This window comes from Rutidosis leptorrhynchoides, chromosome 10 (genome assembly GCF_046630445.1).
Source record: "Rutidosis leptorrhynchoides isolate AG116_Rl617_1_P2 chromosome 10, CSIRO_AGI_Rlap_v1, whole genome shotgun sequence".
In the NCBI taxonomy this organism is placed as follows: Eukaryota; Viridiplantae; Streptophyta; class Magnoliopsida; order Asterales; family Asteraceae; genus Rutidosis; species Rutidosis leptorrhynchoides.
Genome location: NC_092342.1, coordinates 9,147,693 through 9,171,946, shown reverse-complemented (window position 1 = coordinate 9,171,946; position 24,254 = coordinate 9,147,693). Strand labels below are relative to the sequence as shown.

The window sequence follows — 24,254 nt, the reverse complement described above, 5'->3', positions numbered from 1 at the left end:
TATCAATCTCAAGAAACTTCTCAGTTATTCCACAAGTACACTCTCTCATCTTACCACAACTGCACACAGGAATGCCATTCAAACTATGAAGTTCATCCCAAAACCTCTTCAGCTTGTTATAATAAGCAACAACACTCAAACTCCCTTGAGTAACTTTACTTAGCTCACGCTCAACTTGATAAATCAAAGGAGCATTACTTTGACCATACCTTTCCTGCAATTCCTTCCATAAACCACAAGCAGATGTAGCATACAGAAAGGACTCAGATAACTCAGCCACCATAGAGTTCAATATCCAACAAGTGACCATATAGTCACACCTTGTCCACCTTTGAAAATTAGCATCAATAATAGCAGGTTTTGCTAACGTACCATCTATAAACCCTAATTTGAGTTTAGCACCTAAAGCCATTTTGATCGTACGACTCCAACCAAGGAAATTACCACCGTTAAATGGCGTATTAGTGAGAGTCATACCTGGATGATCAGAATTAGCCAGGTAAAGTGGATCGTTAACAGTATTTTGTTGTGCATCGACATTAACATCTGTAACCGCCATGATTTCGCAATCGAAAACCTTCAATTACTGCAATTTGAACAAAAGGCACAAATCAATTTTGACCTAATCGTAACTTGCAGAGCAAAATCGACGAAGAACACAGGATCACGGCTCCATGATGCTCTGATACCATATGAACGGAAGCGTAATATGTAAATTTGTAATGAAAACTGTTATTGATCGAACGCAAATTACATTCAGATCTGTATGAATTAAGCTAACTGACTAAAACACTCTTAACAAACTCTATAAATATCTAAAACCGCTAATCTGTCGGTTAACTAATAAATTACATATTTGACCCCTGAACTTTACATATGTACAAAATGAGCACAAAACTTTCATAACACTCTATAATATGTCATGGTTGTTAGTATTTAATGGTTGATTAATGATGAGAAGAAGGTGCTGATGTGGCGTCACATCACAACATCACACAAGATCAAATGATTAAGAGTGGTCTAATCTAAATGATCAAATACATAGATATATTGGGGTTTGTGAAAAATATCAAATGATCAAATTATAGAAAATGTACCATCTGAAAACGTCCACATCACAAGATCACACAATCTCCCCTGAAAAAAAACTTGTGCGCCATTTGAAATTTCATCACTATACATTCCCACCTTCAATTCCAATCCCCGAAAAATTCAAATTCAAATTCTTATTATTCTAATATTTCAATTTCTTTCAGTAACTTGTATTCACTCATAATCACACATACAGAATCATTCAAGCAAATGGCTCAAACGGTTTCAAACAGCGAGCTTAATCAATTAAGTAGGTCAGTTCTTTCATATCTACATCGATCGATTAATTTCATTGTGTTATATACATAAGCCCTCTAAATTGTGGTACATCGTTGATTTCGTAATTATCATTCAATTCGTAGTTGTATAAGCTTGTTAGCACTGCAATCTAAACCTTCATAATCGTAAATACGTTACTGTGTATCACAATTGCGTCATCAATTTAGAATTTGATTGTTAAATTCATTACAGTTAACAGAATCCGTTGGATGTTAATATGCAATTGTTTATTCAGGAATCGGTTTATACTGTCCTGTACGATTCGTATTTTAGGAGTAACCTGATGATTTTTTTGTACTATGTGGTTATATTGTTTAGCTAAATCTGGAGTAATTGAGCTGAGGTAAAACAATGGAGATGCAAAGACAACGGCGTTTACACGATGTAAGTATTCACGGATTCACTTAATCATTTAACATTTCAGATTGTTGATATGAAATTAGGGTTTGCGTATGGATTCTGTTTATCTCTTTTTTTTTTTTTTTTTTTTTGAAAAGCAAGCTAATTTTATTGATAAGGAAATGATACAAAGAGGATTACAATACGAGTAACACTAATTTGAGTGAAACTCGAGGACCTATACTAGACATAAAGTAAGAAACTAACAAGATGAATACCCTAATTTCGGAGCATTATTATCAAACTAACATCAATCGCCAATAACCATGCCATCTTTATCAAAGTTACCAAATCCAGCAGCAATCCATTGAGTCCTAAAATACTTGAACTCGTGTGGTTGCCATTGATCGATTACTTCTTTTCCTGGAGGATTATGTTTATCCAAATAACTTTTTAGTTTCTTTTTTTCTGAATTCCGTAAGTTCCACCTATCATCAAATTTATCATTTATAGATTCTTCAATTATAATCTCATCAGTATTACCATCAGTATTACCCTCATCATCTACTAATACATAAAAAGGATTGTTTGTTTCAATTCTATCTTTAGAATATGTCTTATTATTACCTTCACCATCAATGCCATTCCCTTTATCTCCTTTCCTCAAAACATTATGATTTTGACTTTTCTGGGACTCCACATTCCAATCTGTTTCCTCCACATAAATATTGTCTTTAATACCATAATTATTCTTAACTGCATTTTGCTTGATACCTTTTGCTTCGGTTGACTGCCTTTGACTTTTATTATTATCAAAATTCAACTTCTGAAAAACCCTTCCTTTCTTACCAACAACTTTAAAGCCGTCCTCAACACACTGGTTATTTAAATCAACTGTTTCACCATCATTGTTGATTTTCAAAGCGTCTTTTAACACTTGTGCCGATACTTCATCTTCTGTTTTAGGCCTAATTTTACAAGTATTAAAAGAGTGGCCAAACACTTTGCAATGAGTGCATGAAGGCGGTTTCCATTGATAGGTCACCTCAAGTTTACCCACTTTGGCTGGAAAAGAACCAATCACAGGATAGGAAAATTCGACAAAGCTAGGAAGGTCATCATTTGCATTGACTTCAGTCAAAACTCTAGCAAACCCTAGTCTTCCACTTTTACTCAAACATCTCTCTGAAGTAACTTTGTCCATCAACATAGGCCTACCAATACCACTAACAAGTTTACCTATACTTTTGCCACTCCATAGTTCAATTGGAATATTGTGAATACAAATCCAAATTGGGACTTTTTCAGGTTCAATTTTTTCAAGCCAAACCCCAGGTTCCCACTGATTCACGAAAAAAGGAACATTATTAACTAACCATGGACCACTCTCAAGCACCTCCTTCATACCCTTTTCACTTTTAAATTTGCATAAATAAAATCCTGCAGCTGTTTTGACGATTTCTTTAAGGTCATACCTCCACCACATTCTCCTTAGATGGGCATTAACAACCCTATAATCCATAGAAGTTCCAATAAAATACCCATATAATTGAAGAGAAAATGCACTACCGCCCTTCTTAACCTCCTCAGCGGAGAAAACAACTCTCTTTTGACCATTAGACATTAAAACAGGTGGAATGAATTCCATTTTTAATTCCTCTTCATCTTTGTTTTGTTTTAAGAAGTCAGCAAAAGTGACGTTTGGATTTACCCATGCTCTTGGGGTTTTATTATCTGTATTGCCTTGCCCATCACTAGTCTCAACTCCCTCTTTTGTTACAGATTTAATCCCAGGAACAACATTATCATTATCACCACTATTATTATCCTGCATATTCATTAATGTTACATTGCCACCCAATGTAAATTGGGAGAAATCATCAGGAACAATAATTGACTCTCTAAAACCATCATTCTTAAATAACTTAACAGCATTCTCAGCAGCAGCCACTAGGTTTACATCAACCTCATTATAACTACTATCTGTTGAACTCTTAAAGAATACAACAGGACTAGCAGAAACAGTCGGCTTAGCAACAGCAATTGTTTCACCAATAGATTTAGCAATAATATCATCATTATTAACTACAATATCATCAATAGAATGATCAGTTATAGCAGAATTCTTACCATACCCACCTTTCTTCCTGTTACCCTTGTGTTTTTTAATTACTTCAGGGAGTATTTTTTCATTAACAGGAATAGAAGAATCACCGGCATAAGGAACAAACTGAGCACTCTTCTTTTCTTTAGAAGGACCATCCCCAACATCAATCGGCTGGTTCACTTTACCCTTCCTCTTTCTAGTACTATAGGTTTTCATAACCATCCCCTCTGAATCATGATTATCATTTGAGCCACCAGTAGTAATTAAGTATGATCTCTGCTTGGTTGGGTCCTGCATAGATCCATCACTTGTTACTTTGAGCCACCAGAATTCTGTTTATCTCTTGAGCCACCAGAATTCTGTTTATCTCTTGACAACAATTGGTTGGAATTTGGTTAAATTGTTCCATAAATTACACATTACTTGTTTTAACTTCACTACTAACCATTATAATGCGATATTGTCTTCTTTGTGTTGTGTGTGTGTATTAGTGTGTTTCTGATTCACTGAAAACTGAAATCAAATTGCTATTGCAATGAATTATATTGTTTATTGAAGTTTAGACAACTATTGAGGCTTATTAGAGATTAAAGTTGTGACGCCAGGATCATATGAGTGGGAATAGGAGTTTTGGTAGCATTTATCAACCATGTAGCCAATCAAGGAAGATGTCTATAGGAGTTGTGGTTGATTCCTCTGTCAAATTGAAGAGTAAAACTGGCACTGCAACTGTGAATGAGTTGCAAACTTCAGGGAATGTGACATCAGCAAAAGGTATTCCTGCTGAAAGGAAACAGATAGAAAAAGAAGTCATGTCTTCAGATTTGGGAAAGCAGAACGAGCCTCCACTGGTCGGCACAGAAACTTCCAATCAGAACAGATCATATATGAACGCAAATGGTCATCCAAAAGTCTTAAGTCCGCCGTCTGCTAGCAATGTGCCCCTGCAACCTAGTTGTATTAGGACTACAGGAATGGAGCCTGGTTCGTATTTTGCAAACCAAATGTCGATTATGAAAGCCACCAATGGTAATGAAAAGAAACTAAATAATAACACTTCTGAAAGAGAGGAAGGAAACCAACGGTCCTCATACGCAACTCCACCAAAAGTACCTGTTCCAGATGAAGAAATAAGAGAGCAGAAAACAAGTGAAAGGGGCAACATTAGCAACTTAGCGTTAAGATTGAAAGTCCGGGAATTACTAAAATCTGTTTTACCTAAGGAGAAACAACATAATTCGGAGACTCTTGAAATGACTGCAAACAATTCAAGATCGAAGAGCACAGCCTGTAAAAATGACAGTCCCGTTTCCATTCATAGACCACCTTTGGATACAATAGAAACCAATTCAGGAAGTCTCGATGATAAACTCAAGAGACCTCTAACTAGGTCTTTGACCCGTCAGACTAAGAAAATTGCGCCTACAAAACAAGCTTCACTGAAACCTCAAGTTACAAGAGTTGCGCAAACAAAACAAGCTTCACTCGATCAGTCTAAACAAGTTCAATTAGACGAGAATGTATTCTCTTTTGTGGAGTCTTGGTCGAAGCGACCCAGCACAGATGTAAATCAATGTTTCAAAACACTTAAGAGGAAGGAAAGAGAGGTATCTGGAGCCAGGCAAGCAAAAACATGCGTTGTGGAAGGGGTTCATAAAGATAAAAGTCAGCAAGCTACTGATGGGAGAAAAACAAAATCTGCTGCATCAAATGTATCATTGTTTGAATACAGAACACGAGAGAGTGAAATAGTTAAGCCAAATATTGATATGAAAGAAAAGAACCACCACCAATATGAACCTAATATGGGAACAGTGTTACCCCACATTGTGGATCAAGATTCTTTTGCCAAACACTCCTTTACAAAAAGTGCAGACCCACAATGTGATCTGAATAGCCCAGCATTTGAGTTGAAAACAGCTACTAAGTTAGCATCCCCTATATCATTGTTCAAAAGCAACCAAGAAGACCTTGATGTTCATAGCCTGTCTAAGACTTCCTCTAGAACAAAACGAAGCCGTAGCTCCTACAGCAAAGGATCTTTCAGAAAAAGCCACTGCAATGCAATCCCAAAGGTACACTAGTCGGTATCTTACTATCAATACAATCTTAGTATATAAGTAGCTACGAGATTACTGGTTTGCTTATCACAGTCTTTGTATTCTTAGAATCTTGCAGCAGACCTTGTAGACTCTCCTGTCAATAAACCAGGTCACAAAGAAAATAGACGTTCTAGATCTCCGAGTAAAGAGTTGCATTCTGAGAGTTCAGAAGATGATTCACCCATGACAGGTAATGTTTACTTATAATGTTATGTAGTTATTTTGTTATTAGAATGTCATTTACTGTAACTGAATTGATAAAAACCCTTAGTTCAGTACTGTTGAGGATTTTTCTTCTATGTAAATCTAGGTCCAGTTGTATCTGAATCACCCTATCAAGAGGAGGATTATGAGAGCTCTGAAGATGATTCACCCATTAAAGGTAATAATGGCTTCATTTGTTAAAACCATGTACTATGTTTATGCATCACTATGCACTACAAGTTAATAAGCATATTGAAAGTCACTGATAGTGAAAACTATCAACCGTGATTCGTGAAATGCTGTTTATCTGTGGTTGTAAAAATCTCGATCAATCCCTAATTGATTCCATTTAGAATCAGGCCGATTATGATTTTCCAAAATCAGTCTAAATAATCGGTCAATGCAGGTGAATGGGTCAAAATCAGATTTAGATGGTCAAAGTTGGATTTAGTCAGTCAAAATTGATCACAGTCAAAGTTGGTCAACGTTCAAACCTAAATTTAAATTAGAATCTTGATTATGTTTATGTTTCTAGACTTAAAGTTTATGTTTCTAGACTTAAAGTTTATGTTTATGTATATGGTTTTCTTTTATATTTACAACCTTGTGTTTATCTGCTCATTAGATTATAATACAAGTACATAATGTGGTCCATGCTCATTATGGAGTATCAAATTAACAGGATATATAGATGAAGCTATGCGCAATTAGTAGCAACTGTATTACAGATGAAACTATGCGCAATTAGTGTTGGGGTGCAAACCTATCCCACATAGGAGGGAGACAAAAACAAATGTATGTATATAAGTCTAAGGGGAAGTCCCTCTAATACCAATTGGTTTTAGAAAAGGATGAACTCTTGGACTTATATTGCAGGACTATGCGATCTCACAATTAGTACATAATGTGGTCCATGCTCATTATGGAGTATAGTAGCTATAGATATTTTAATATAGCTTTAAATTGTTGTACGTATGTCATATGGTGTGAATTGTCACATTTTGCTTATATGTTTCCACATCTGCCTCATAAAATAAAAATAATCATTATTTTTCTATTTAAGTCTTGTTTTGTTTGTCTCCTGTAAATGGACAGGGAAGGGAGATAATGAAAAGTTTGATACTTCAGAACAGGATGGGCTTGCAGGGTATTCTGCTAGCTAAATACGTGTATCTTTTTCCTCCTTTTAATTATGCTATACTATTTTGTTAATTATTTTTATATGTTTTTGTAGTGCTGTCAAACTTTTTGCCTTGGCCCTAGAAAGAGTACAAAGCAGGATACATTCAGTCACCAATAAACAATCTGCTGCAATATTGTTGTCTGTATCCGAAAACATACACACACAATTGCAAAATGCGGAATCCAAGATTCAAAATGACATGTGGGTAGCCTTTTACACTTTACATTGTTTTCATTTTTTGAGAAATTGAATTCATATACTTTGTTTTTGTTATTCTGTTTCAGTGGAAAGCTAACAAGCCTTGGTAAATACAAAATAATGCATACAGAAAACCAATACCAAGGTAATAATATCAACACAAAAAATTAAATGATCATCAGACTTTCTGTTTTCCATTATGTGCGGTGATAAATCAGATCATTTGATGTAGAGGTGGAAATTCTGACCCATGTACGTATGACTGTATGAGTGTTGAATTGGATTACATATTTTTTTCAATGGGTTAAAACGAGTCTTTAATGCTTAAAACATCATAAATCAGTTTATTCAAAAAACTAGATTGCTTAAAAAAGATGAATTATCTGGACGTAAAGAGTTTCGGGTCAACCCAATTCGTTTTGAACTGAAACAAAGTTATTTGTTTTTGAACTTGGACCATCATGGATCATTATTCAACTGTCCAATCACCACATTAAATATGATAGTTCAAGTTAATTTATATTCTACTCCATATGTTGTGTTCTGAATTATTACAGAGCAACAAGAGCAGCTGAAGCGCATATACGAGAAATTTAAAGAAGCGGAGCGGCACCTTGAGAAGTGTCAAAGCACACTTGAAGGGTTAGAGGCACATCAGATCCAAGTTAGAGGAGTGGTAGAGAAACAAAGTATGATTTTCTGTTTCCAACCTTTTATTTTGACACTATGACAGTTAGCCTGATTAAACTTAGTACTTTATATAGATTGCGATTTCGACCAATTTACTTACCAATGGGTTGATTTGGGTTTAGGTGTAATACAAACGGGTCAAATAATGCAACCCCCTTTTTATAATTAGATTGTTTGAAATCATGATTAGCATGCTTGCTATTTAGGAAATGAAATCTAACCGTTGTGTCACCCCAGCATGTCATAATGATGACACTGTTTAACCTGAACCTTTTGACCCGTTAGTCTGTCACCCAATTTGCCCGTCTTCCTACCTCTATTTTAGGATATAGTTCTTGACTCCCCAGGGATGCAGACATAAACAATAATCATTTGGAAAGATCAAATAAGTATTGGTCACCTGATATTTTTCCAGTATCCAAAGGAAAGTTCTTTTTCAGCTTGAAAATACATTGATGTTCCAGTTTGAAGTTCCAGTATTGATATTAAACTGTTTGACACCAATTTGTAATCATATAAAACAACTAATCTTGCAAGATAAAAATTTAGTTCCAGATACTTTCCAACTGTTTGTTGACCAGCTTCCTTTCTCAAAAGGGGGATGATTCTCACACACACTTTTTTGATCCTCACACACCAATTTAAAGAAATGGAGTATTATTAGAAGAGTAAAAGGTTAAAATAGGTGTGTGAGGATCAAAAAAGGATGTGTTAAAATCATCCCCCTTCTCAAAATTGAAACTATCTTGTTGCTATTAGTTATAAACATGAAGATGAAAAGGCATATTACTGATTATTGAGGATTTGACATATATGTTGTCAGGGCTGTCACACAAAAAGTTAATCAAGCAAACTGAAGAATCTATAGAGAAACAGCTTAATGATGCCCAAACAAGACTTGCAGATGTTCACAGGGTCAGTTTCTGTTCCTCCCTTAAAAAAGTTGACCCATTTTACTACTAGGGAGTATTCTTATGGCATGGTTGACTATTTTATCTGTGCATATATATTTATATTGCAGGTGGCAAAGGTGCAAATGCATAAACTCAAATATGGCATAGCTGTATGCCTAAAAGAAGGTTTACTCAGTTGAAATACTATTTACCCATCTTTAAACTACTAGCATATACTCTGTATTACACTATTACTGTTCGGTTCTTGATAGTTTTTACAATACTTCTTTAGTTTTTAGGCACTATGTTTAGAAGACTCGTTTGTGCAACTACGTAAGCTATGCAAATTATGATTTTTTATATTTTGTAACGGTCAGTTTGGTTATCATATAATTTGTTGGTATTTTCTCTTTCGATGGTAGGGTTACATTTAGTATAGTTAACATAACAAAACATCATTATTGAGACTTGTGAATTGTTTTTGTGTAACTATACAATACCGATACAAATAATTGATCACATCTGAGCGTTTTTGTGGCCTAATCCCCTTTGAATTCTATGTCTACCTGCTGTATGGAAACGAAAAATCTTTAAGTTGATTGGCTATTTACAACAATAATAAAACTCAATTCCGCACATGCGAGGTATGAGGAGGTTAGATGTAGACAATCATTCCTCTACCCTAGAGTAGAAGAGAAGTCGTTTATCTAGCTATGAGTCGAGAAAAAATTCTCCACCCACAGCAAGAATAAGTCATCTCTCTCTACTCCACGTAGAGAGATTGCGAGATTGCTTCCGTGGAAACTTCCGGCCAAAATATAAAAAAATAAAAATAAATAAAAAGATAAAAATAAACTTAAAAATAAAAAAGAAATAAAAATAAATAAATAAATAAGTAAATAATGTTAAATATGTGATTTTAAATGTTTAAAATGGGTTTATATGATATTATTCTCTTTAATTGAGTATATATGTAATTTTAGAATTTAAGAGGGGGATATATGTTAAAACCCCTTTCATTGTTATCTTAAAAATATATTGAAAATGTAAAATGAAAAGAAACACTCTTAAAAGTAAAGTTTTTGACAAATACACTATTCGTCCGCACATGATCATTTTGGCCTGGTTTTTCCTACAATGTCACCAAATAACACCTTTACGTAGCCATTAGCCTATTCATAACATGTTTAGACTCGGATTGTTCGGATTCCAATCGTAACATGTAACCCATAATTAGGTTGTCGATTCTTGTACTTTGTCCATACATGTCTTAGCATGGCCATGTTCAGACTCGAAGAAGTAAACTTTTTATGACTGAGTTTATTTACCGACCCTATCTACCAGATTTGAACGAGCTTGAACAAGATACCGTCCAGACTCGTAAGATATTAGTATATTATAGGTTTGTTATGTTACGTTCGAACGTGGTACGTGGAGTTAAAAAATAATTATTGGTCATTAAAAAGTTACTTATTCGAGTCCGAACATGACTATGTTCGGAGATGGTACCCGGGTCGCCAACCTATTTCTTGGTCATGTTTAAATGAAATTCGAACATATCCGAGTTCGAATATGTGCTGCGTTCGGACATTTTCGAATAGTGTTAACTGCTCCGGAAAAACTGGTAAGTAGGAGTCGGAACATGGTCATGTGCGGGCAAATATTGTATTTTTTTTTTTTTTTCCTAAAAAAAATTGTTCTGTCATAAAACTTTAAGAAAAATTGTATTCGAGTCATTTTTATCCAAAAATAAAATTGTGCGCTTACTGCAGCTACGTTATCCTCTCGCTAATGTAGCGTAAAAAACATTTTCAAACTCTACCCCGGGTGCTCCAAAAGACACGTGTATAAACTAAACTGAATATCCATCCATTTCCAGCCATATAATATACTCGTAACGTAATGTATCTATATCTATATTCTACTACTAGTACTGATGAGTAAATCGATACATACGGACGGTTACTATCGCCGGAAATGGCACGAAGTCCGGCAAACACGATTATAATAAATACACCGATCAATTATATCACCGATATACGTACACAAACCACCACATTTAGATACACTCCGATATACGTATACAGTCCACAATCACTACCACTAACATTTGGATTAACCCTAGCTCCCACTTCTACTTCAATACCTCCGTTTCAATCATCATTTGTTGTATTATCATCATCGTCTAACCGAGATTCGTTGACTGATAGCAGCGATTGTGAGATCAATGAACGTGATTCCGGCGATGATGATGGAATTGAGGTTGAGATTGAGAAATTGAGTAAGAATCGACGGAGAATTAGGTCAACGGTGGTGATTGACGCTAGTGTAGAACGAATTTGGGGGATTTTGACTGATTATGAACGGTTGGCGGATTTTATACCTAGTCTTGTTGTTAGTCAAGTGCTTGATAAGAGAGAAAACTTTGCTCGTCTTCTTCAGGTATATAAACGTGATATATGATTGTATGCTGGTATGATTGATTGATTAATAGTTTTTTAACTTATTTACATTGTAAGGTTACAAGTATGGGAGTTATATTTATTCGTGCCCTAATTTGGGATTACAGATTGGGCAGCAGAAACTAGCATTTGGATTGAAATTTAATGCTAAAGGAGTTGTTGATTGTTATGAAAAAGATTTTGAAAGTCTACCGTATGGTGAAAGACGTGTGATAGAGTTTAAGATGATTGAAGGTGATTTTGAACTTTTTGAAGGAAAATGGTGTATTGAGCAGGTTAGGCCTTGCCTTTAGTCACCAGTTTCCGTTTCACCCTCTGTATATAATCTATAATCTATAATTACTATATACCTCATTAAATCCTATAAATACTTTACTGTTCAGGCATGATGTGTTTAGTAAATTTACACATATCTAGTTGATTTTGGATTACCTTCATCTTCTGTCATAAATTTATTGAGGTATATGTTCTAACCGAGTCTACCGTATGATGTAACATATTTTGAATATATTACATCAATATATTCAAGGTTGAAAGTGTGTATTACATTAGAGAACCTATTGATTAATAGTGGCAAGGTAAGGCTAATATAAAGGCCTGTTGAATGAAAACGTGATAGAGATTGTATAAAGGCATACTTATCCCTAACTAATAAGATAGAGATATGAATGCAATGAAGTGATGTATCGAGGTGAAAATGTAATAATTTGATGACATATCTTTGTTGTGCTCAAAGGAGGGATATATTTATCAAGTATAATGGTACAAATAACCAAGAGTGATGACCATAAGTTATGATGCAAGAACTGGGGTCATATGAAGCCCTTGAAAGATGATTAAACTATGTATAGAGCTAAAAGTTGGAAGTTTTGGTCCATTATGAATTCATGTACATAGTGATAAAGAATAGGAGATAAGCAAAGGAAGTTAGAGAGAGTTTACTCGACTGCAAGATGAACTGTTAGGCTTAGGATAGTTAGACGAAAGATCCAACAAACAAGTGATGAACTCTCATTCACAAGTGTTGTAGTTGCGTATAAAAAACTACCCGGTTTGATCCTTTACGAATTGCTAATTGTAACTCTTCGTAAGGATGATGAATATTTCACGATCGAACAGAATGTAACTAAAACAAGAATAATAGATAAACAAGTCATATGGGGTAAAGTGTTTGGTTTTATTTCTTTCCAAATAGTAAATGTGCATCTAAATATCTGTGAAATTACAATATTTTATGTAACATAAGATGTGGCATGAAAACTCTTATGTCTTAGATTGATAAATTTATTGGCTAGGATGTCATTTCATTAAACATTGTAGAAGCCGTAGACATTTTGTCTTCTGAAACTGCATGCTCAAGGAGCAGGAGCTTAGGAGTGATGAATTCGCATCTATTAGCTTCATACATGGTGGCCACATCTTTCATTTAAACCCCCTTTTGTATTTAATGTAATTTTATTTTACTGCATTTTGAGGATGTAGCATTTGACTGCTTTTTATGAACCCATAGGCCATAGCACGTAATCAACTGCGATTCTTTTTTATTTTATATGCTAATGTTTCTGTTACAAACTTAAATGTGTTTCGACTTTTGATGGTGCAGTCCACCGCCGGTACTCTTGAGCAGAGTGGTTCCTTAGTTGGTCAACCATATATCACGACTCTTTCATACATGGTTGAAGTGGAGCCAAAAATGTGGCTGCCTGTTCAACTTGTTGAAGGCCGGATTTCCAAAGAGATAAAAATGAACCTTTTCTGCATTCGAGAAGTAGCCCAAAAACTATGACACTATCCGTTCTGGTTAGTCCTTTTTTGTGTACTTTTAAATTCAATTTACGGGTCAGTAGCTATTCATTTGTTAAGCTGCACGGCTACTCTTGGATGTAATGTTATGTATGTAACTAACAAAATTATTTTTCAGTTGGTCCAATTTTTCAGTCTCTTTTGATAGTGACAAATAAATTAAGAAATTTTGTGAACAATCTTTATCCTGTGGTTTCTTTGATATGTTAACCAGGACAAATAGATAATTTTACTGAAGTATAAATGGTAAACCGAAAAGTTTTTCGCTTTTCATGTTACCTGCAAATGACAAGTATTTTTGTTCAGATGTATTATGTACACGACCTAAACGGGTCATCGAAACTTTCCTTTTTCGGTGGCAGAGTTGGTTGATTTTCGTGTAGTCATTTAAAACTGGCGCAACGAGCAACTCATTGTTTACCATGACTCTGCTGAGCCTTGCCCATTGATACTTCTCAGACGTCCGTTTCTGAAAAAGTATGTAAGATCACCTGCTACGTAAAAGGATCTAAACATGTTAATAACTGTCCCTTTAAAGTACTTTATAAAGTAACTATGCAACTGTTATGTAAAAGGATCTAAACGTGCTAATGATAACCTTATATAGTTGTCACTTAAAAGTAAAGTAAATATGCAACTGCTATGTAGAAGGATCTAAACGTGTTAATGATAACCTTATATAGCTATCGTTAAAAAAAATACTCTATATTGATTAGATCAATAAAATTCTTATATATTGCTTCTTTTAGGCGAAATAAGATCCCCTTGATTTAGATCAAAGAGATTTGCAATAAATTGTAAGTTGCATATGGAGTTATAGCAAAACAATGAGAATTTTAACCTCTAATCTCCTCTTCGACATTTTAAAGCCTTTTAGAGTTGTTGAAAAAAAAAACGTGTGAATAAATTATAAACAGAATGAAGAATATATTGTTTTACAAGATAAAATACTGTTGACTCTGAACAAGTGCAATAATAAAATAATATATCCAACAAATGAGCAACCGCAACATCTCGACGGACTCTTATTTTATAAGTTACAGATATAATTTAACCTAATCAAAGCTACTAAACCAACAAGAATCTTGAAAACACAAATTTTGTGCAAATCCTACACATCTATAACCTATAAAAAGTCCTACCTGACCTTAGCACTAGATACAATATCATCAGCATATTGCCAAATGAATGATGCATCATTAATATTTGGGCCAGCGACTCGGTTGGTAGACTATAAACATCGCTCACTATGCACAAATAAAGGTGTGTTACAGACATTTACATATGCAACATTATTTATCGATCCTGAGGTTGTTACAAAGATGACCTAGTTCAGGCCTGCCCGCCATCCAAGTTGTGAACTTTGTCTCGGCAGCAGATGTACAGTATAGGTACGATCTATACATGATCAGCAAAAAGTATCGTCTGCACATGTACAACGTAAAAAGGTTAAGAAAATGTTCAAAGGCTCCAGATGAAAATATAAGAGGTAATTACGACTCTGCCCTTCTAAAAACTGACCTTAATGCTTTGATACCCATATCCATGATGTATGCATGATGCTCATCATCTTTACCTTCAAACTTCTCAAGTTCCTTGCTGTAGAAGTAAATATCATCTCGAAGATGCCCAGCTCCAGCACACCTTTTTTTACAAAAATAAATATAAAAACTGTAATGACTCATCAATAGATAGATAACATGAACAAATCCAACCTTTATGTGAACGAAAAATGTTTCTTTTTAAAAAATGAGAGTCGAATGAAGGGGTTGATAATGTTGCCCTTTAATAATGTAAAAACTCTATTTATCCAAATATATATTTTTATAAAATACTGATAACTGGAACTCCATATAATTATTAAGACATACCTTTCTATAACAACGTCAACATCTGATTTGCTCTCAGGACCATGCACCAAAACTCTGGTAAGGCTAAGTATGTCACGATAATCCCCCCTTTGACGGGCCTCTAAATATGAATCTTCAGAAGAAGATAATAAATGATGATCACCAGATGCTAAATTCCCTTCCGATTCAAGTCTTAGACAGACGATAGCCATCGCATACGCAACACCCCCAAATCCCGTGTGTGACACAAACAAATAAGACCCTGCACAACTGCGAAACAAGCCACTTTAGTGTTACGAAAACTTTTTTCAAGGATTGGCAAACTGCAACAAGATACAATGCTACCAGTCAGCTTTTACAAAGTCGTGCATCGTATTTTTTCAACCGCCTAATGCAACATCCTTATCATTTATCATGTCTTACCAAAATATAGAATTTGTGATGGTTATAATGCAACTATACTTAACATATTATAACAAATTTAATACTCCCTTCGTCCCATAATAAGCGTCCACCTTACTAGTTATATCTGTCCCAAAATAATTGTCCACTTGCAACAATTAACTACTAAATATCATTAAACTCTCCAATTTACTCTCATTTATTATTCTCAGTCATTTATTTATCAAATAAATCCAGTCAAACTTACTTTGAATATAAGGACAAAACTTACTTTGAAGTTTGAATATAAGGGCAAAACTGACATCTATGAAACCTATCTTAAATTCAACAAAAATTCTTAGGTGACATTCTTTTTGGGACGGAGGGAGTACAACATATCGCAAGCTTTGGTAACAAATCATATGTTGTATTTAGAGGTTCAAAGAATGCATATATTGCTAAAAAGTTGGTACATTGCATTTTTCTGCAGTTACTCTTTCTATATACTGTATGTATTATGTATGGTATTTATTATGGACCAAAAAAATGTTTGAAAATACACTTACTTGTCAATACGGTATTGAAGTGCGTCGATATCAGAAGGTAAGGGTTCTCGTTCTCGAGTTAATGGTATCCTGTGGTACACTATATCATACTCATCATCTTTCAGAGCAGAATATACTTCAGTAGGTGTTTTCACATCACCTACAAATATATTTTCCCAATATCCAACAACACTCGCTTGGTTTGATGCCGGATTATATTCTTCACGGTGTAAAAGCATTCGGCCACCACATTTTTTAATCTCTGAAATAATATCCTCTTTTAGCCGAGCCTCCATGTGTTCGACCACTGAACCAGTGATCCCGACGTGTTTGAGCGTGTCTACAGGTTTATTTAATTCTCTAAGAACAAAAGGTGTGCCGTTGATGTAAACAACAGCTTCTTCACGCAAATCGGTTACAATCACTTTGTGATGACCGTTTTCGGGATTCGACTTGGGCTTGGCACCTAAATAAGCTAGCATCTCCTTGGCACCAGCAATTGTTGGGGTTGCCATGCTATACACTGGATAACCATCCACCTGAAAACAACCAAGTTTCGATGCATAAATAATAAATAAACACAATAATAAATAAATAAATAATCAGCCACCTTACTAGTGCATGGGTACATATGTTTAACAAGTTAAATCAAATATATTAGTGAAAAAGAACAGGTTGAAAGTCAACTTAAGCCATAGTAAATGCATACGAACTCCTAATCGTTGTATTGAAAAATATAGATTGAAATTCTTTTCGAATCATAAACATAGCGTTAATTAGTAAATTTTAATAAGTAAAAATAAACAAAATAACCCCCTCCTAAAAATGATACCGTTTAACCCAACCTCTCATGTAACCCCGCCCATCTTGCCAGATATAGACGAGTAAACGCAATATCAAAGCCAGTGGACTCGCATATAAGTTTGTTATTTGCTACCTAAACTAGGCACCCTACTAACGAAACTTCTCTCAAATGCTAAGCATACTAGTAAAGTTAAGTTCCATATATCTGAGAGGGTTTAACTATATAACGAAAGATATTAACGCTTCAAACTTGGGAGCTATGAATGACCTATTTGACTCCCAAAAGTCAAATGTGGACTCGCAGGAGAAAATCATTACATTAGTTTGATTACTAAGATGATGGTGACCCAACTCTAAAGTAATCCAATCTCCGCCACTGCTTTGTTCGCTACGAAGAGAGTGAACAGTGGGATTACATGTTTCACAAAAAAAAAAATTATAACTGGCTATCTAGGACACACTAGAGATTTATGTTGGGTTCCAAACTTTATTTCTCCAAGTTAATTTATATATGTCCAATCACATCTCAACTAATCAATTTACCTTGTAAACATGAGGAGCACCATGTATTTGAATATGGCTAGAAGTTCTTTGACCCGGGAAAAAGTACATCTTAAGTATTGATCCCTTCCCCAAAACCGAACCATTGCGTTCTTTGACGATTGCCTCCATTACGGCGTCCCCGTGTTGAGCCTCTTGAGGAGCTCTCAGTTCTTCCTGAAAATAAAAAAAAAAAATATTCAGAGTGATGTACAATGGTTAGCTTACCGAGATAAGAGGTGGCAAATTCAATCCATTCACTTCTAGACAGGTCAACTCGGGTCGGGTTTTTTTCTCTAAGGATCAAATAGACAACCCGATATGACAGGCATAGAAGGAAACATATCAAAAGAGTTGACAGGGCCAAAAGGCACCCAACATGTATTTTAACGAGTATAATGTCCCCAAATTCATCATATATTTAACAAGTGTATATTAATATCAGAATCATATTACTTGTGCAATCATATATGACATTGTTTATGAGCAAATATTGGAAATTTACGATAAGTGGTTGGATTAACCCAAACTAAGTAACCAACTCAGCCCATTTGAACTCATACCAGATTACCTAACCCATCAAATATACCGCCTTTACTAGGAAACTACTTGAGAATATGCTTGAATCAGAATATACTTACTGGAACTGAAAAAAATCGTCCAGGTCTCAATCTTATAGACCATTTCATTGCCTGAACTTCAGGTCTCTGATGCAACCAAGTTTTAAACGTAATCTTCGACGCACCTTGTTCACAAAAACCATCAAACGCTTCACTACCAAGATAAGCTGCAAAAGCAATGAGCCGAAAATAACGTTCCAAATACTCGGCCCCACGATTCAACGCCACCCTTCTTTCTCGTGGCTCGTGATGTTGTTGGTTAAATAATTTTCTATATTTTAGTACAGCTTGGCGTATATTCTGCAATGCCGAACATCTATCGATAACCGCGTCTAATGCTTCTCGGCATTCCACGCCATTATCTAAAAACCTCGTTATCTTCCACAATAAAAGAATGTCGTTTATACCAAATACACGACTTGCATCTACCCGTTTTCTACCCTTCAATGCACACTCGGGTCCACTTTCATCGCCACTTGATGTATTATTATCCGACTCTTCTCCACATGCCATGTCATCAAGTAAAAACCTAATCGGTCTCCCGTAATCAATTCTTAGTTTCACAAGACACGCGATTACGGTGCCGGTAGTTGTTCTTCCTCGGCCCATTTGGCAGTTAAATATAAAGGCGGTATCTTTTGATGCTGATGAAATATTAAGGGCTAAAGTGTCAAAATCTGAACTTTTAGGGGCTTTACCATCTGTTATAGGCACACGGGCATATTTAATAGGGAAACCATCGGCTTCTAAGGATTTGAACACTTCTAACGGGGTTTGGACTACGTTGGTAGTAACGTGTTCCCAAGCATCGTATATTTTTCCGTCTTCGGTTTCGTGAAGAACCATAATATCACCACCGTAACGTTCGGACTCTTTAAGAATATCTTCTTTTAATCGAGCCTCCATTCTCTCTACTCTTTCACGTTCAATTCCCTACACACAAATTTTAGTATCACATTCTTGTAGTACAAGTGATATAAATCAAGGAGTAAACTACCAAAGATCGCCTCTAGGGTTTCAAATATCCTGAAGTTAGTCACTTTACAGTTAAATAATCACAGTCAAACCCTTTTGGTCCAAATTCAATATGACTGAGCATTGACAATATACCAATGTCATCTTTAATCTCTACTTTTTTCTTAATATTTTATTTTCCTTAGAACTATATCAATAGAACTCATAATAATCAAGAGCACAAAATTAAACGATTTAGTATTCGTATATTTTGGGTTTGATATTTATGATTCTAAACGATAGTTTGATTTCGAGTTATAAATTTATGAACTTTGACTTTGAAATATTAAGTTTCAAGAATTAAATGAGGAAAATAAAGCACAGGGCAGATTTGTAATTAACTAATACAGTAATAAGGACGAACGCAATACCGTATACTCAAGCATGTTTTTGTAAGGTCTCTCAACCTCGCGAAGCACAAATGGTTTTCCATTAATGTAAATAACTGGTTCTTCTCTCATGTTATGCCAAAGGACAGGCCTACCCTCCTTAGAGCTACTGATTCGTTGAATAACGGATTTAATTCCTTCAACGGTTGGATTTGCAACGCCATAAACCGGAAAACCAGGAATTTCTCTAAAATTGGGCGCACCTTCTACTCGTTCAGGTAAATTCGGTTGTTGACAGCCAGGACAATGATCGCTTTTTAGAACGGTTTGACTTCCCAAAACCTCCCCGGTTCTTGAAACAGCAACAATGCCCATCTCAAACGGGTGACGATCACCAGATTTATTACTTCTTATATTATTTAATGGTTTTAAATTTGCATAACCAAGCGCACCCATTGGGTCCCGTCTCAACAACCTGCAATACACAACTACTTTTCAGTATACAACACTTCAAATACTTGCTCATATTGCTTAGAAAGATAACACACTTTTATTTTGATTTGGGGTATTGTTTAACAAACTTTTAAAGTTCCAGTTTAGGATTACTTTGTAAGTTAACCAGTTTTAATACGACATATCAAAGGAGGAAAAAGGTTTTACATGGTCAAAGTTACCATGACTTCAGCTGCCACGTCATCGTTTAGACCAGGTAACCGGGTCAGATTACCCTAAATCAAAACATTTAATAATTGGTCACCTTGATCAAAAGACTTAAAGTATGTTACCTTTACATGTTACATAAAGATATATTATTACCTGCGAATAATGGTATATAACTCGGGCCTTGCTTTCATCCAATGATAAAAATTATAATTAGCATTGGACTTCGCTGTATGGAGATATACAGAAAAGCAAATAAGGTAGTAATATCGTTCAAGGTACTCAACGAAAAAAGATAGCAACGCCTCCCTTTTCATCTCATCAGATTGACGCAAAATATTATTCCGATATGTAGCAATCGCTTCACGTAAATTCTGTTACACACCCAGAAATGCAGGCTTAAAACTACTAATCAACAATTAACTGTCAAAGAGTTATTGATTAAAATACTAGAATAACAATAAGATATGTTACCTGCATGGAGGCACACTTGTCAATTACTTTGTCCACTTGTCTTTTGCCTTCAACACCGCCCTAAATGCATGTCAATTAGCAAGAAATTATTCAAAGAAACTGTTTTAGCTAGAGAACTACTGTAAGGATAATTTTATTTAGCAGCTTTAAAAAAAAAAAAAAAAAAGCAATTTTATTTAGCAACTACCTCTAACACACGGATCAAGCTTCTTATGACGGTATATTCGCCTCTAAGAAGTGCTTCCTCCGTGCTTAGCATGTTATCACTAGCATTTGAGACACACGAAGACACGTTTCCAATTGAATTTATCCTTGGGAAGCCTAATAATAATACATAAACAAAAAATGAAGTATACCGAGATATGCAGTTATTACTTTTATACTCGAAATTATAAGATTGAGGGATGATAAGATGTACTTGAAAGATATCGAGAAAGTACTTGAAAGAAATAAAAAAAAGTACCAGAAGCACCAATTCGGTTGTAATAGATCAATGTAGCAATCACCATCCCTGTGGTAGTACGTCCCCGCCCCATTTGGCAGTTAAAAATGATCTCCGTCTTGAGATCAGCTTTGGAAATTCGATCAACCTATAAAAAATGATAACATAAACGACATGGTAAGCAAGATAAAAATATGTAGATTTATTTACATTTTTAACACATACAAGCTTACCAACGTATCAAAATCCTGCTCCTTGGGTGACTTTTCATCTGTTATTGGGACGCGTTCATAGTCAACAAGAAAATTTTGAGTTTGTAGTTCCAGATACACCTACAATGAAGAAATTAAAAAATGGATATAGAATTTTCAATTGCTTCTGTTGAAAAAAATAGTAACTGGTCCAACCTGTAGTGGTGTTTTCACGGACTCAGATGTAACCGGTTCCCACTGGTCCACCATCTGACCATCTGGTAATTCATCAGTAACTAGGATCTTATTTCCATATCTGTTTAGTCAGTTAACCATTCAGATAACATAAGGAAACAAGTCAATACACATTTAAAAAAATATATATATACAATAACAATACCTAGCAGCTTCTAGTAATATGTCTTCTCTCAGTCGATCTTCCATTTGCTCCACTCTTGCCCTGTTGATACCCTATTCATAACATAAAAGTGTAGACATACAATCAAATGACATGTACATGCATTGTATTATATATACATATGTTGTACCATTATGTGTGTGTGAAGTCCAAACTTGTGGTATGGTTAACAGAGATAATAGATAAGCATACCGTGTATTCAAGATTGGAGAAAGGTCTCTCAACCTCACGCAAGACAAACGGTCGTCCATTGATATAAACCACCTGTTTCAAGAAGTTTTAGCACTGTAATTTAGGTCACAATGACTACATTGATGCAGATTGCAAAGGTCCTCCCTTATATATACATGTCTGTGTATATCAGCACATTTACAGACGTAAACACGGAAACACGCACTTACATCCACTGTATGCATCAAGATGTAGACGCTTATACAGATGTATATGTATATGTTACATAATACACACACAAGCACGTGAATCTGCATGTGTGTCTGTGTGTGCATACATAACCAAGTATATACACATAAATATACATATAAATATGTATGTTTACATATTTGGTTGTTAAGCAATGTATACATACATAATAGCAATAATAAAACAAGATTCAACCATTTACATCCACGACCTTTTTATTTTTAATAATCCTTCATATTCCATCTGATTACTATAGTAGTTCATATATACTGCATTACCATAAACAAAAGGAACCATACAACAACAATAAAGATTAGTGCTTAAATATCATTGTTATAAAGATAAGCATATTACCGGTTCCTCCCGAAGGTTAATCCAAAGAACATTTGCTTGCTTCCCATCCATTTCGGCCCCAATATACTTAAGAACATTCCGAATCCCATCCAAAGTCGGTATCGCAACACCATGAACACGAAATGAATCAGCCTAATGACCGTAAAATAAATGCATTAGAAACTCATCTAACACTTGAACTCGTATTCAAAACAAATAGCCTATATCATACAATACCATGACAAATATCACTACAAATTTTCAGTAGTACTGTTCGAATTGAGAACACAATTGCAAAAATTCATTTACACATCCTATACTATCAGTGTTTTCATTTTCAATTTTATTCAATCAAAACTGTGTGACAGATTGCCAAATTAGTATAAAATAAATTTAGACGAAACTGATAATTACATTACATTTACATTTACATGTACATTATATTATATCATATTATTATATTATATACAGATATAGAAATATAGATATATATATTACCTGACGATAGTTTGGAGCACCGTCAATTTGAGGACGCAATCGTTTATTTTGACATCCAGGAAAATGATCGCTTTTGAGGATTGTTTTTTTACCTAACACGGATCCATCTCTTTGTTTCATAACCTGCTCCGGTTCCTTCGGTATCGACATGATCCGACCCGAATCTTATATCTGATTTTGACCTAATTTTGTTTCAATTATTCAAAATCGAAACTGATGATACTTAAATCGGTACCTGTAACAACGTACAGTCGATGGATTAATGTTAATCAACACTAATTTTATAAATTACGCAGGAAAAATAGAAGTGATTGAGGCGTTGTAAACGAGGGGGGTTGATTGATGAATCAACGACAGTAGGGCAGAGATAAACAGCAGTGAGGAGGAGGATGAAGATGGGAATTGGAGGGATTGGGATAAATTGTTAGTGGTGTATATTGTTTCTGGAAAAAAGCATAAACTGATAAACGTACAGAATTATTCCAGATTCTTTTTTAGATAGATGTTTTTATTACTTCTGGTATCTAAACTAAATCTGAGTTTAATCTTGATTAAAAAGTAAAATCATTACGTTCGGTTTTAAGTTAACAAGTAGAATTTGTATTTGTATAAGACTTGTTGTATCGGTTTGTAAAAAGGGTGTGGGTTGCCTATGTGGCATCCAAGCAACACCAACTTGTGGTGTATTAAGGCATTGTTAGGGGCGTTCCTTGCTTGCAACGGGTATGGCAACCCGAGTGAGTTGCCACTTTATTGATTTTTATTATTTTAAAAATCTTATTTTTACCTTCTTTTTAATATTTAACCCAATTATATTTTAACACATCATCACAATACTTATAACACACACCAAAACCCCACACCACCACTACTCTACAAAAACAACCCACACGTCTTAGTCATTAAAAAAGTATAAAAAGCAACTCACGCCCCTAACCACTACAAATAGTCTAATTGTAGGGAACATAGGGATGTTTCACGAACTAGCTAAAGCTTATACCTAATTAAAAAGACACATATAAAATGGACACAACTACTCCGGTTATATAAATTCGAGACATACCGAATACGAGTAGCGGAAACGACTAGGATTGACGTTTAGATCACCGGTCGGGGAAAACGATCACGAATGGAAGGCTTTCAGGTTTTCACAACCTAATTCCTTTAATGATTTGCCAAGTACCATAAATTTTGTTTCTCTAATGTGTGTATTATTCTCTATCACTTGTGTATTTTTCATGAAGAGACTAACTCTCTATTTATAGAGATATGAGTGGAAAGATTACCTTAGTTGTACTACCAAATGTAAATTGTACTTATTACCATGTACTACCAAAGTAAATAAGATTACAAATGGTACTTATTACCATGTACTACCAAAGT

The 24,254-nt window shown here is 34.9% G+C and overlaps 3 protein-coding genes across 5 annotated transcripts; 2 read left to right on the top strand and 1 right to left on the bottom strand.

Annotated features, from left to right (window-relative positions):
- Positions 1–1,207: 1,207 nt before the first annotated feature.
- On the top strand, positions 1,208–9,380 carry LOC139870010 (meiosis-specific protein ASY3-like). The gene is made up of 11 exons (XM_071857864.1): positions 1,208–1,346; positions 1,690–1,755; positions 4,423–5,892; positions 5,986–6,109; positions 6,230–6,301; positions 7,219–7,270; positions 7,358–7,507; positions 7,591–7,649; positions 8,062–8,193; positions 9,018–9,109; positions 9,216–9,380. Exons 2-11 carry the CDS (start codon positions 1,723–1,725, stop codon positions 9,285–9,287), a joined length of 2,256 nt encoding a protein of 751 aa, XP_071713965.1. The 5' UTR covers positions 1,208–1,346; positions 1,690–1,722; the 3' UTR covers positions 9,288–9,380.
- A 1,593-nt stretch (positions 9,381–10,973) lies between these two features.
- Positions 10,974–13,942, top strand: LOC139872391 (uncharacterized). Of its 2 annotated transcripts, XM_071860255.1 has the most exons (4): positions 10,974–11,529; positions 11,657–11,824; positions 13,153–13,349; positions 13,715–13,942. In XM_071860255.1, the coding sequence occupies exons 1-3, from the start codon at positions 11,065–11,067 to the stop codon at positions 13,333–13,335; spliced, it is 816 nt and encodes a 271-aa protein (XP_071716356.1). In that variant the 5' UTR covers positions 10,974–11,064; the 3' UTR covers positions 13,336–13,349; positions 13,715–13,942. The 2 variants fall into 2 exon arrangements, with proteins under 2 accessions (XP_071716356.1, XP_071716355.1); XM_071860254.1 differs by lacking the exon at positions 13,715–13,942 and having other exon boundaries at positions 10,975–11,529; positions 13,153–13,538.
- A 378-nt stretch (positions 13,943–14,320) lies between these two features.
- Positions 14,321–23,369, bottom strand: LOC139871628 (uncharacterized). Of its 2 annotated transcripts, XM_071859347.1 has the most exons (18): positions 23,245–23,327; positions 22,872–23,106; positions 22,395–22,526; positions 21,813–21,884; positions 21,603–21,673; positions 21,419–21,518; positions 21,245–21,343; positions 21,033–21,159; positions 20,757–20,890; positions 20,570–20,629; positions 20,252–20,469; positions 19,478–19,910; positions 18,114–19,025; positions 17,476–17,649; positions 16,150–16,667; positions 15,224–15,472; positions 14,874–14,996; positions 14,321–14,777 (listed from the first exon to the last, which is right to left on the bottom strand). In XM_071859347.1, exons 2-18 carry the CDS (start codon positions 23,019–23,021, stop codon positions 14,645–14,647), a joined length of 3,705 nt encoding a protein of 1,234 aa, XP_071715448.1. In that variant the 5' UTR covers positions 23,022–23,106; positions 23,245–23,327; the 3' UTR covers positions 14,321–14,644. The 2 variants fall into 2 exon arrangements, with proteins under 2 accessions (XP_071715448.1, XP_071715447.1); XM_071859346.1 differs by having other exon boundaries at positions 22,872–23,369.
- Between the last annotated feature and the right edge of the window lie 885 nt (positions 23,370–24,254).

Coding starts and splice junctions, on each gene's coding strand:
- LOC139872391 (XM_071860255.1), top strand. CDS start 11,065: ATGGCACGAAGTCCGGCAAACACGATTATAATAAATACACCGATCAAT. Junction 11,530..11,656: donor ACTTTGCTCGTCTTCTTCAG/GTATATAAACGT, acceptor TTGGGATTACAG/ATTGGGCAGCAGAAACTAGC. Junction 11,825..13,152: donor GAAAATGGTGTATTGAGCAG/GTTAGGCCTTGC, acceptor TTGATGGTGCAG/TCCACCGCCGGTACTCTTGA.
- LOC139871628 (XM_071859346.1), bottom strand. CDS start 23,021: ATGTCGATACCGAAGGAACCGGAGCAGGTTATGAAACAAAGAGATGGA. Junction 21,674..21,812: donor TCTCCAATCTTGAATACACG/GTATGCTTATCT, acceptor TGTTATGAATAG/GGTATCAACAGGGCAAGAGT. Junction 20,891..21,032: donor CAACCGAATTGGTGCTTCTG/GTACTTTTTTTT, acceptor TATTATTATTAG/GCTTCCCAAGGATAAATTCA.
- LOC139870010 (XM_071857864.1), top strand. CDS start 1,723: ATGGAGATGCAAAGACAACGGCGTTTACACGAT. Junction 6,110..6,229: donor AGATGATTCACCCATGACAG/GTAATGTTTACT, acceptor ATGTAAATCTAG/GTCCAGTTGTATCTGAATCA. Junction 8,194..9,017: donor AGGAGTGGTAGAGAAACAAA/GTATGATTTTCT, acceptor ATATGTTGTCAG/GGCTGTCACACAAAAAGTTA.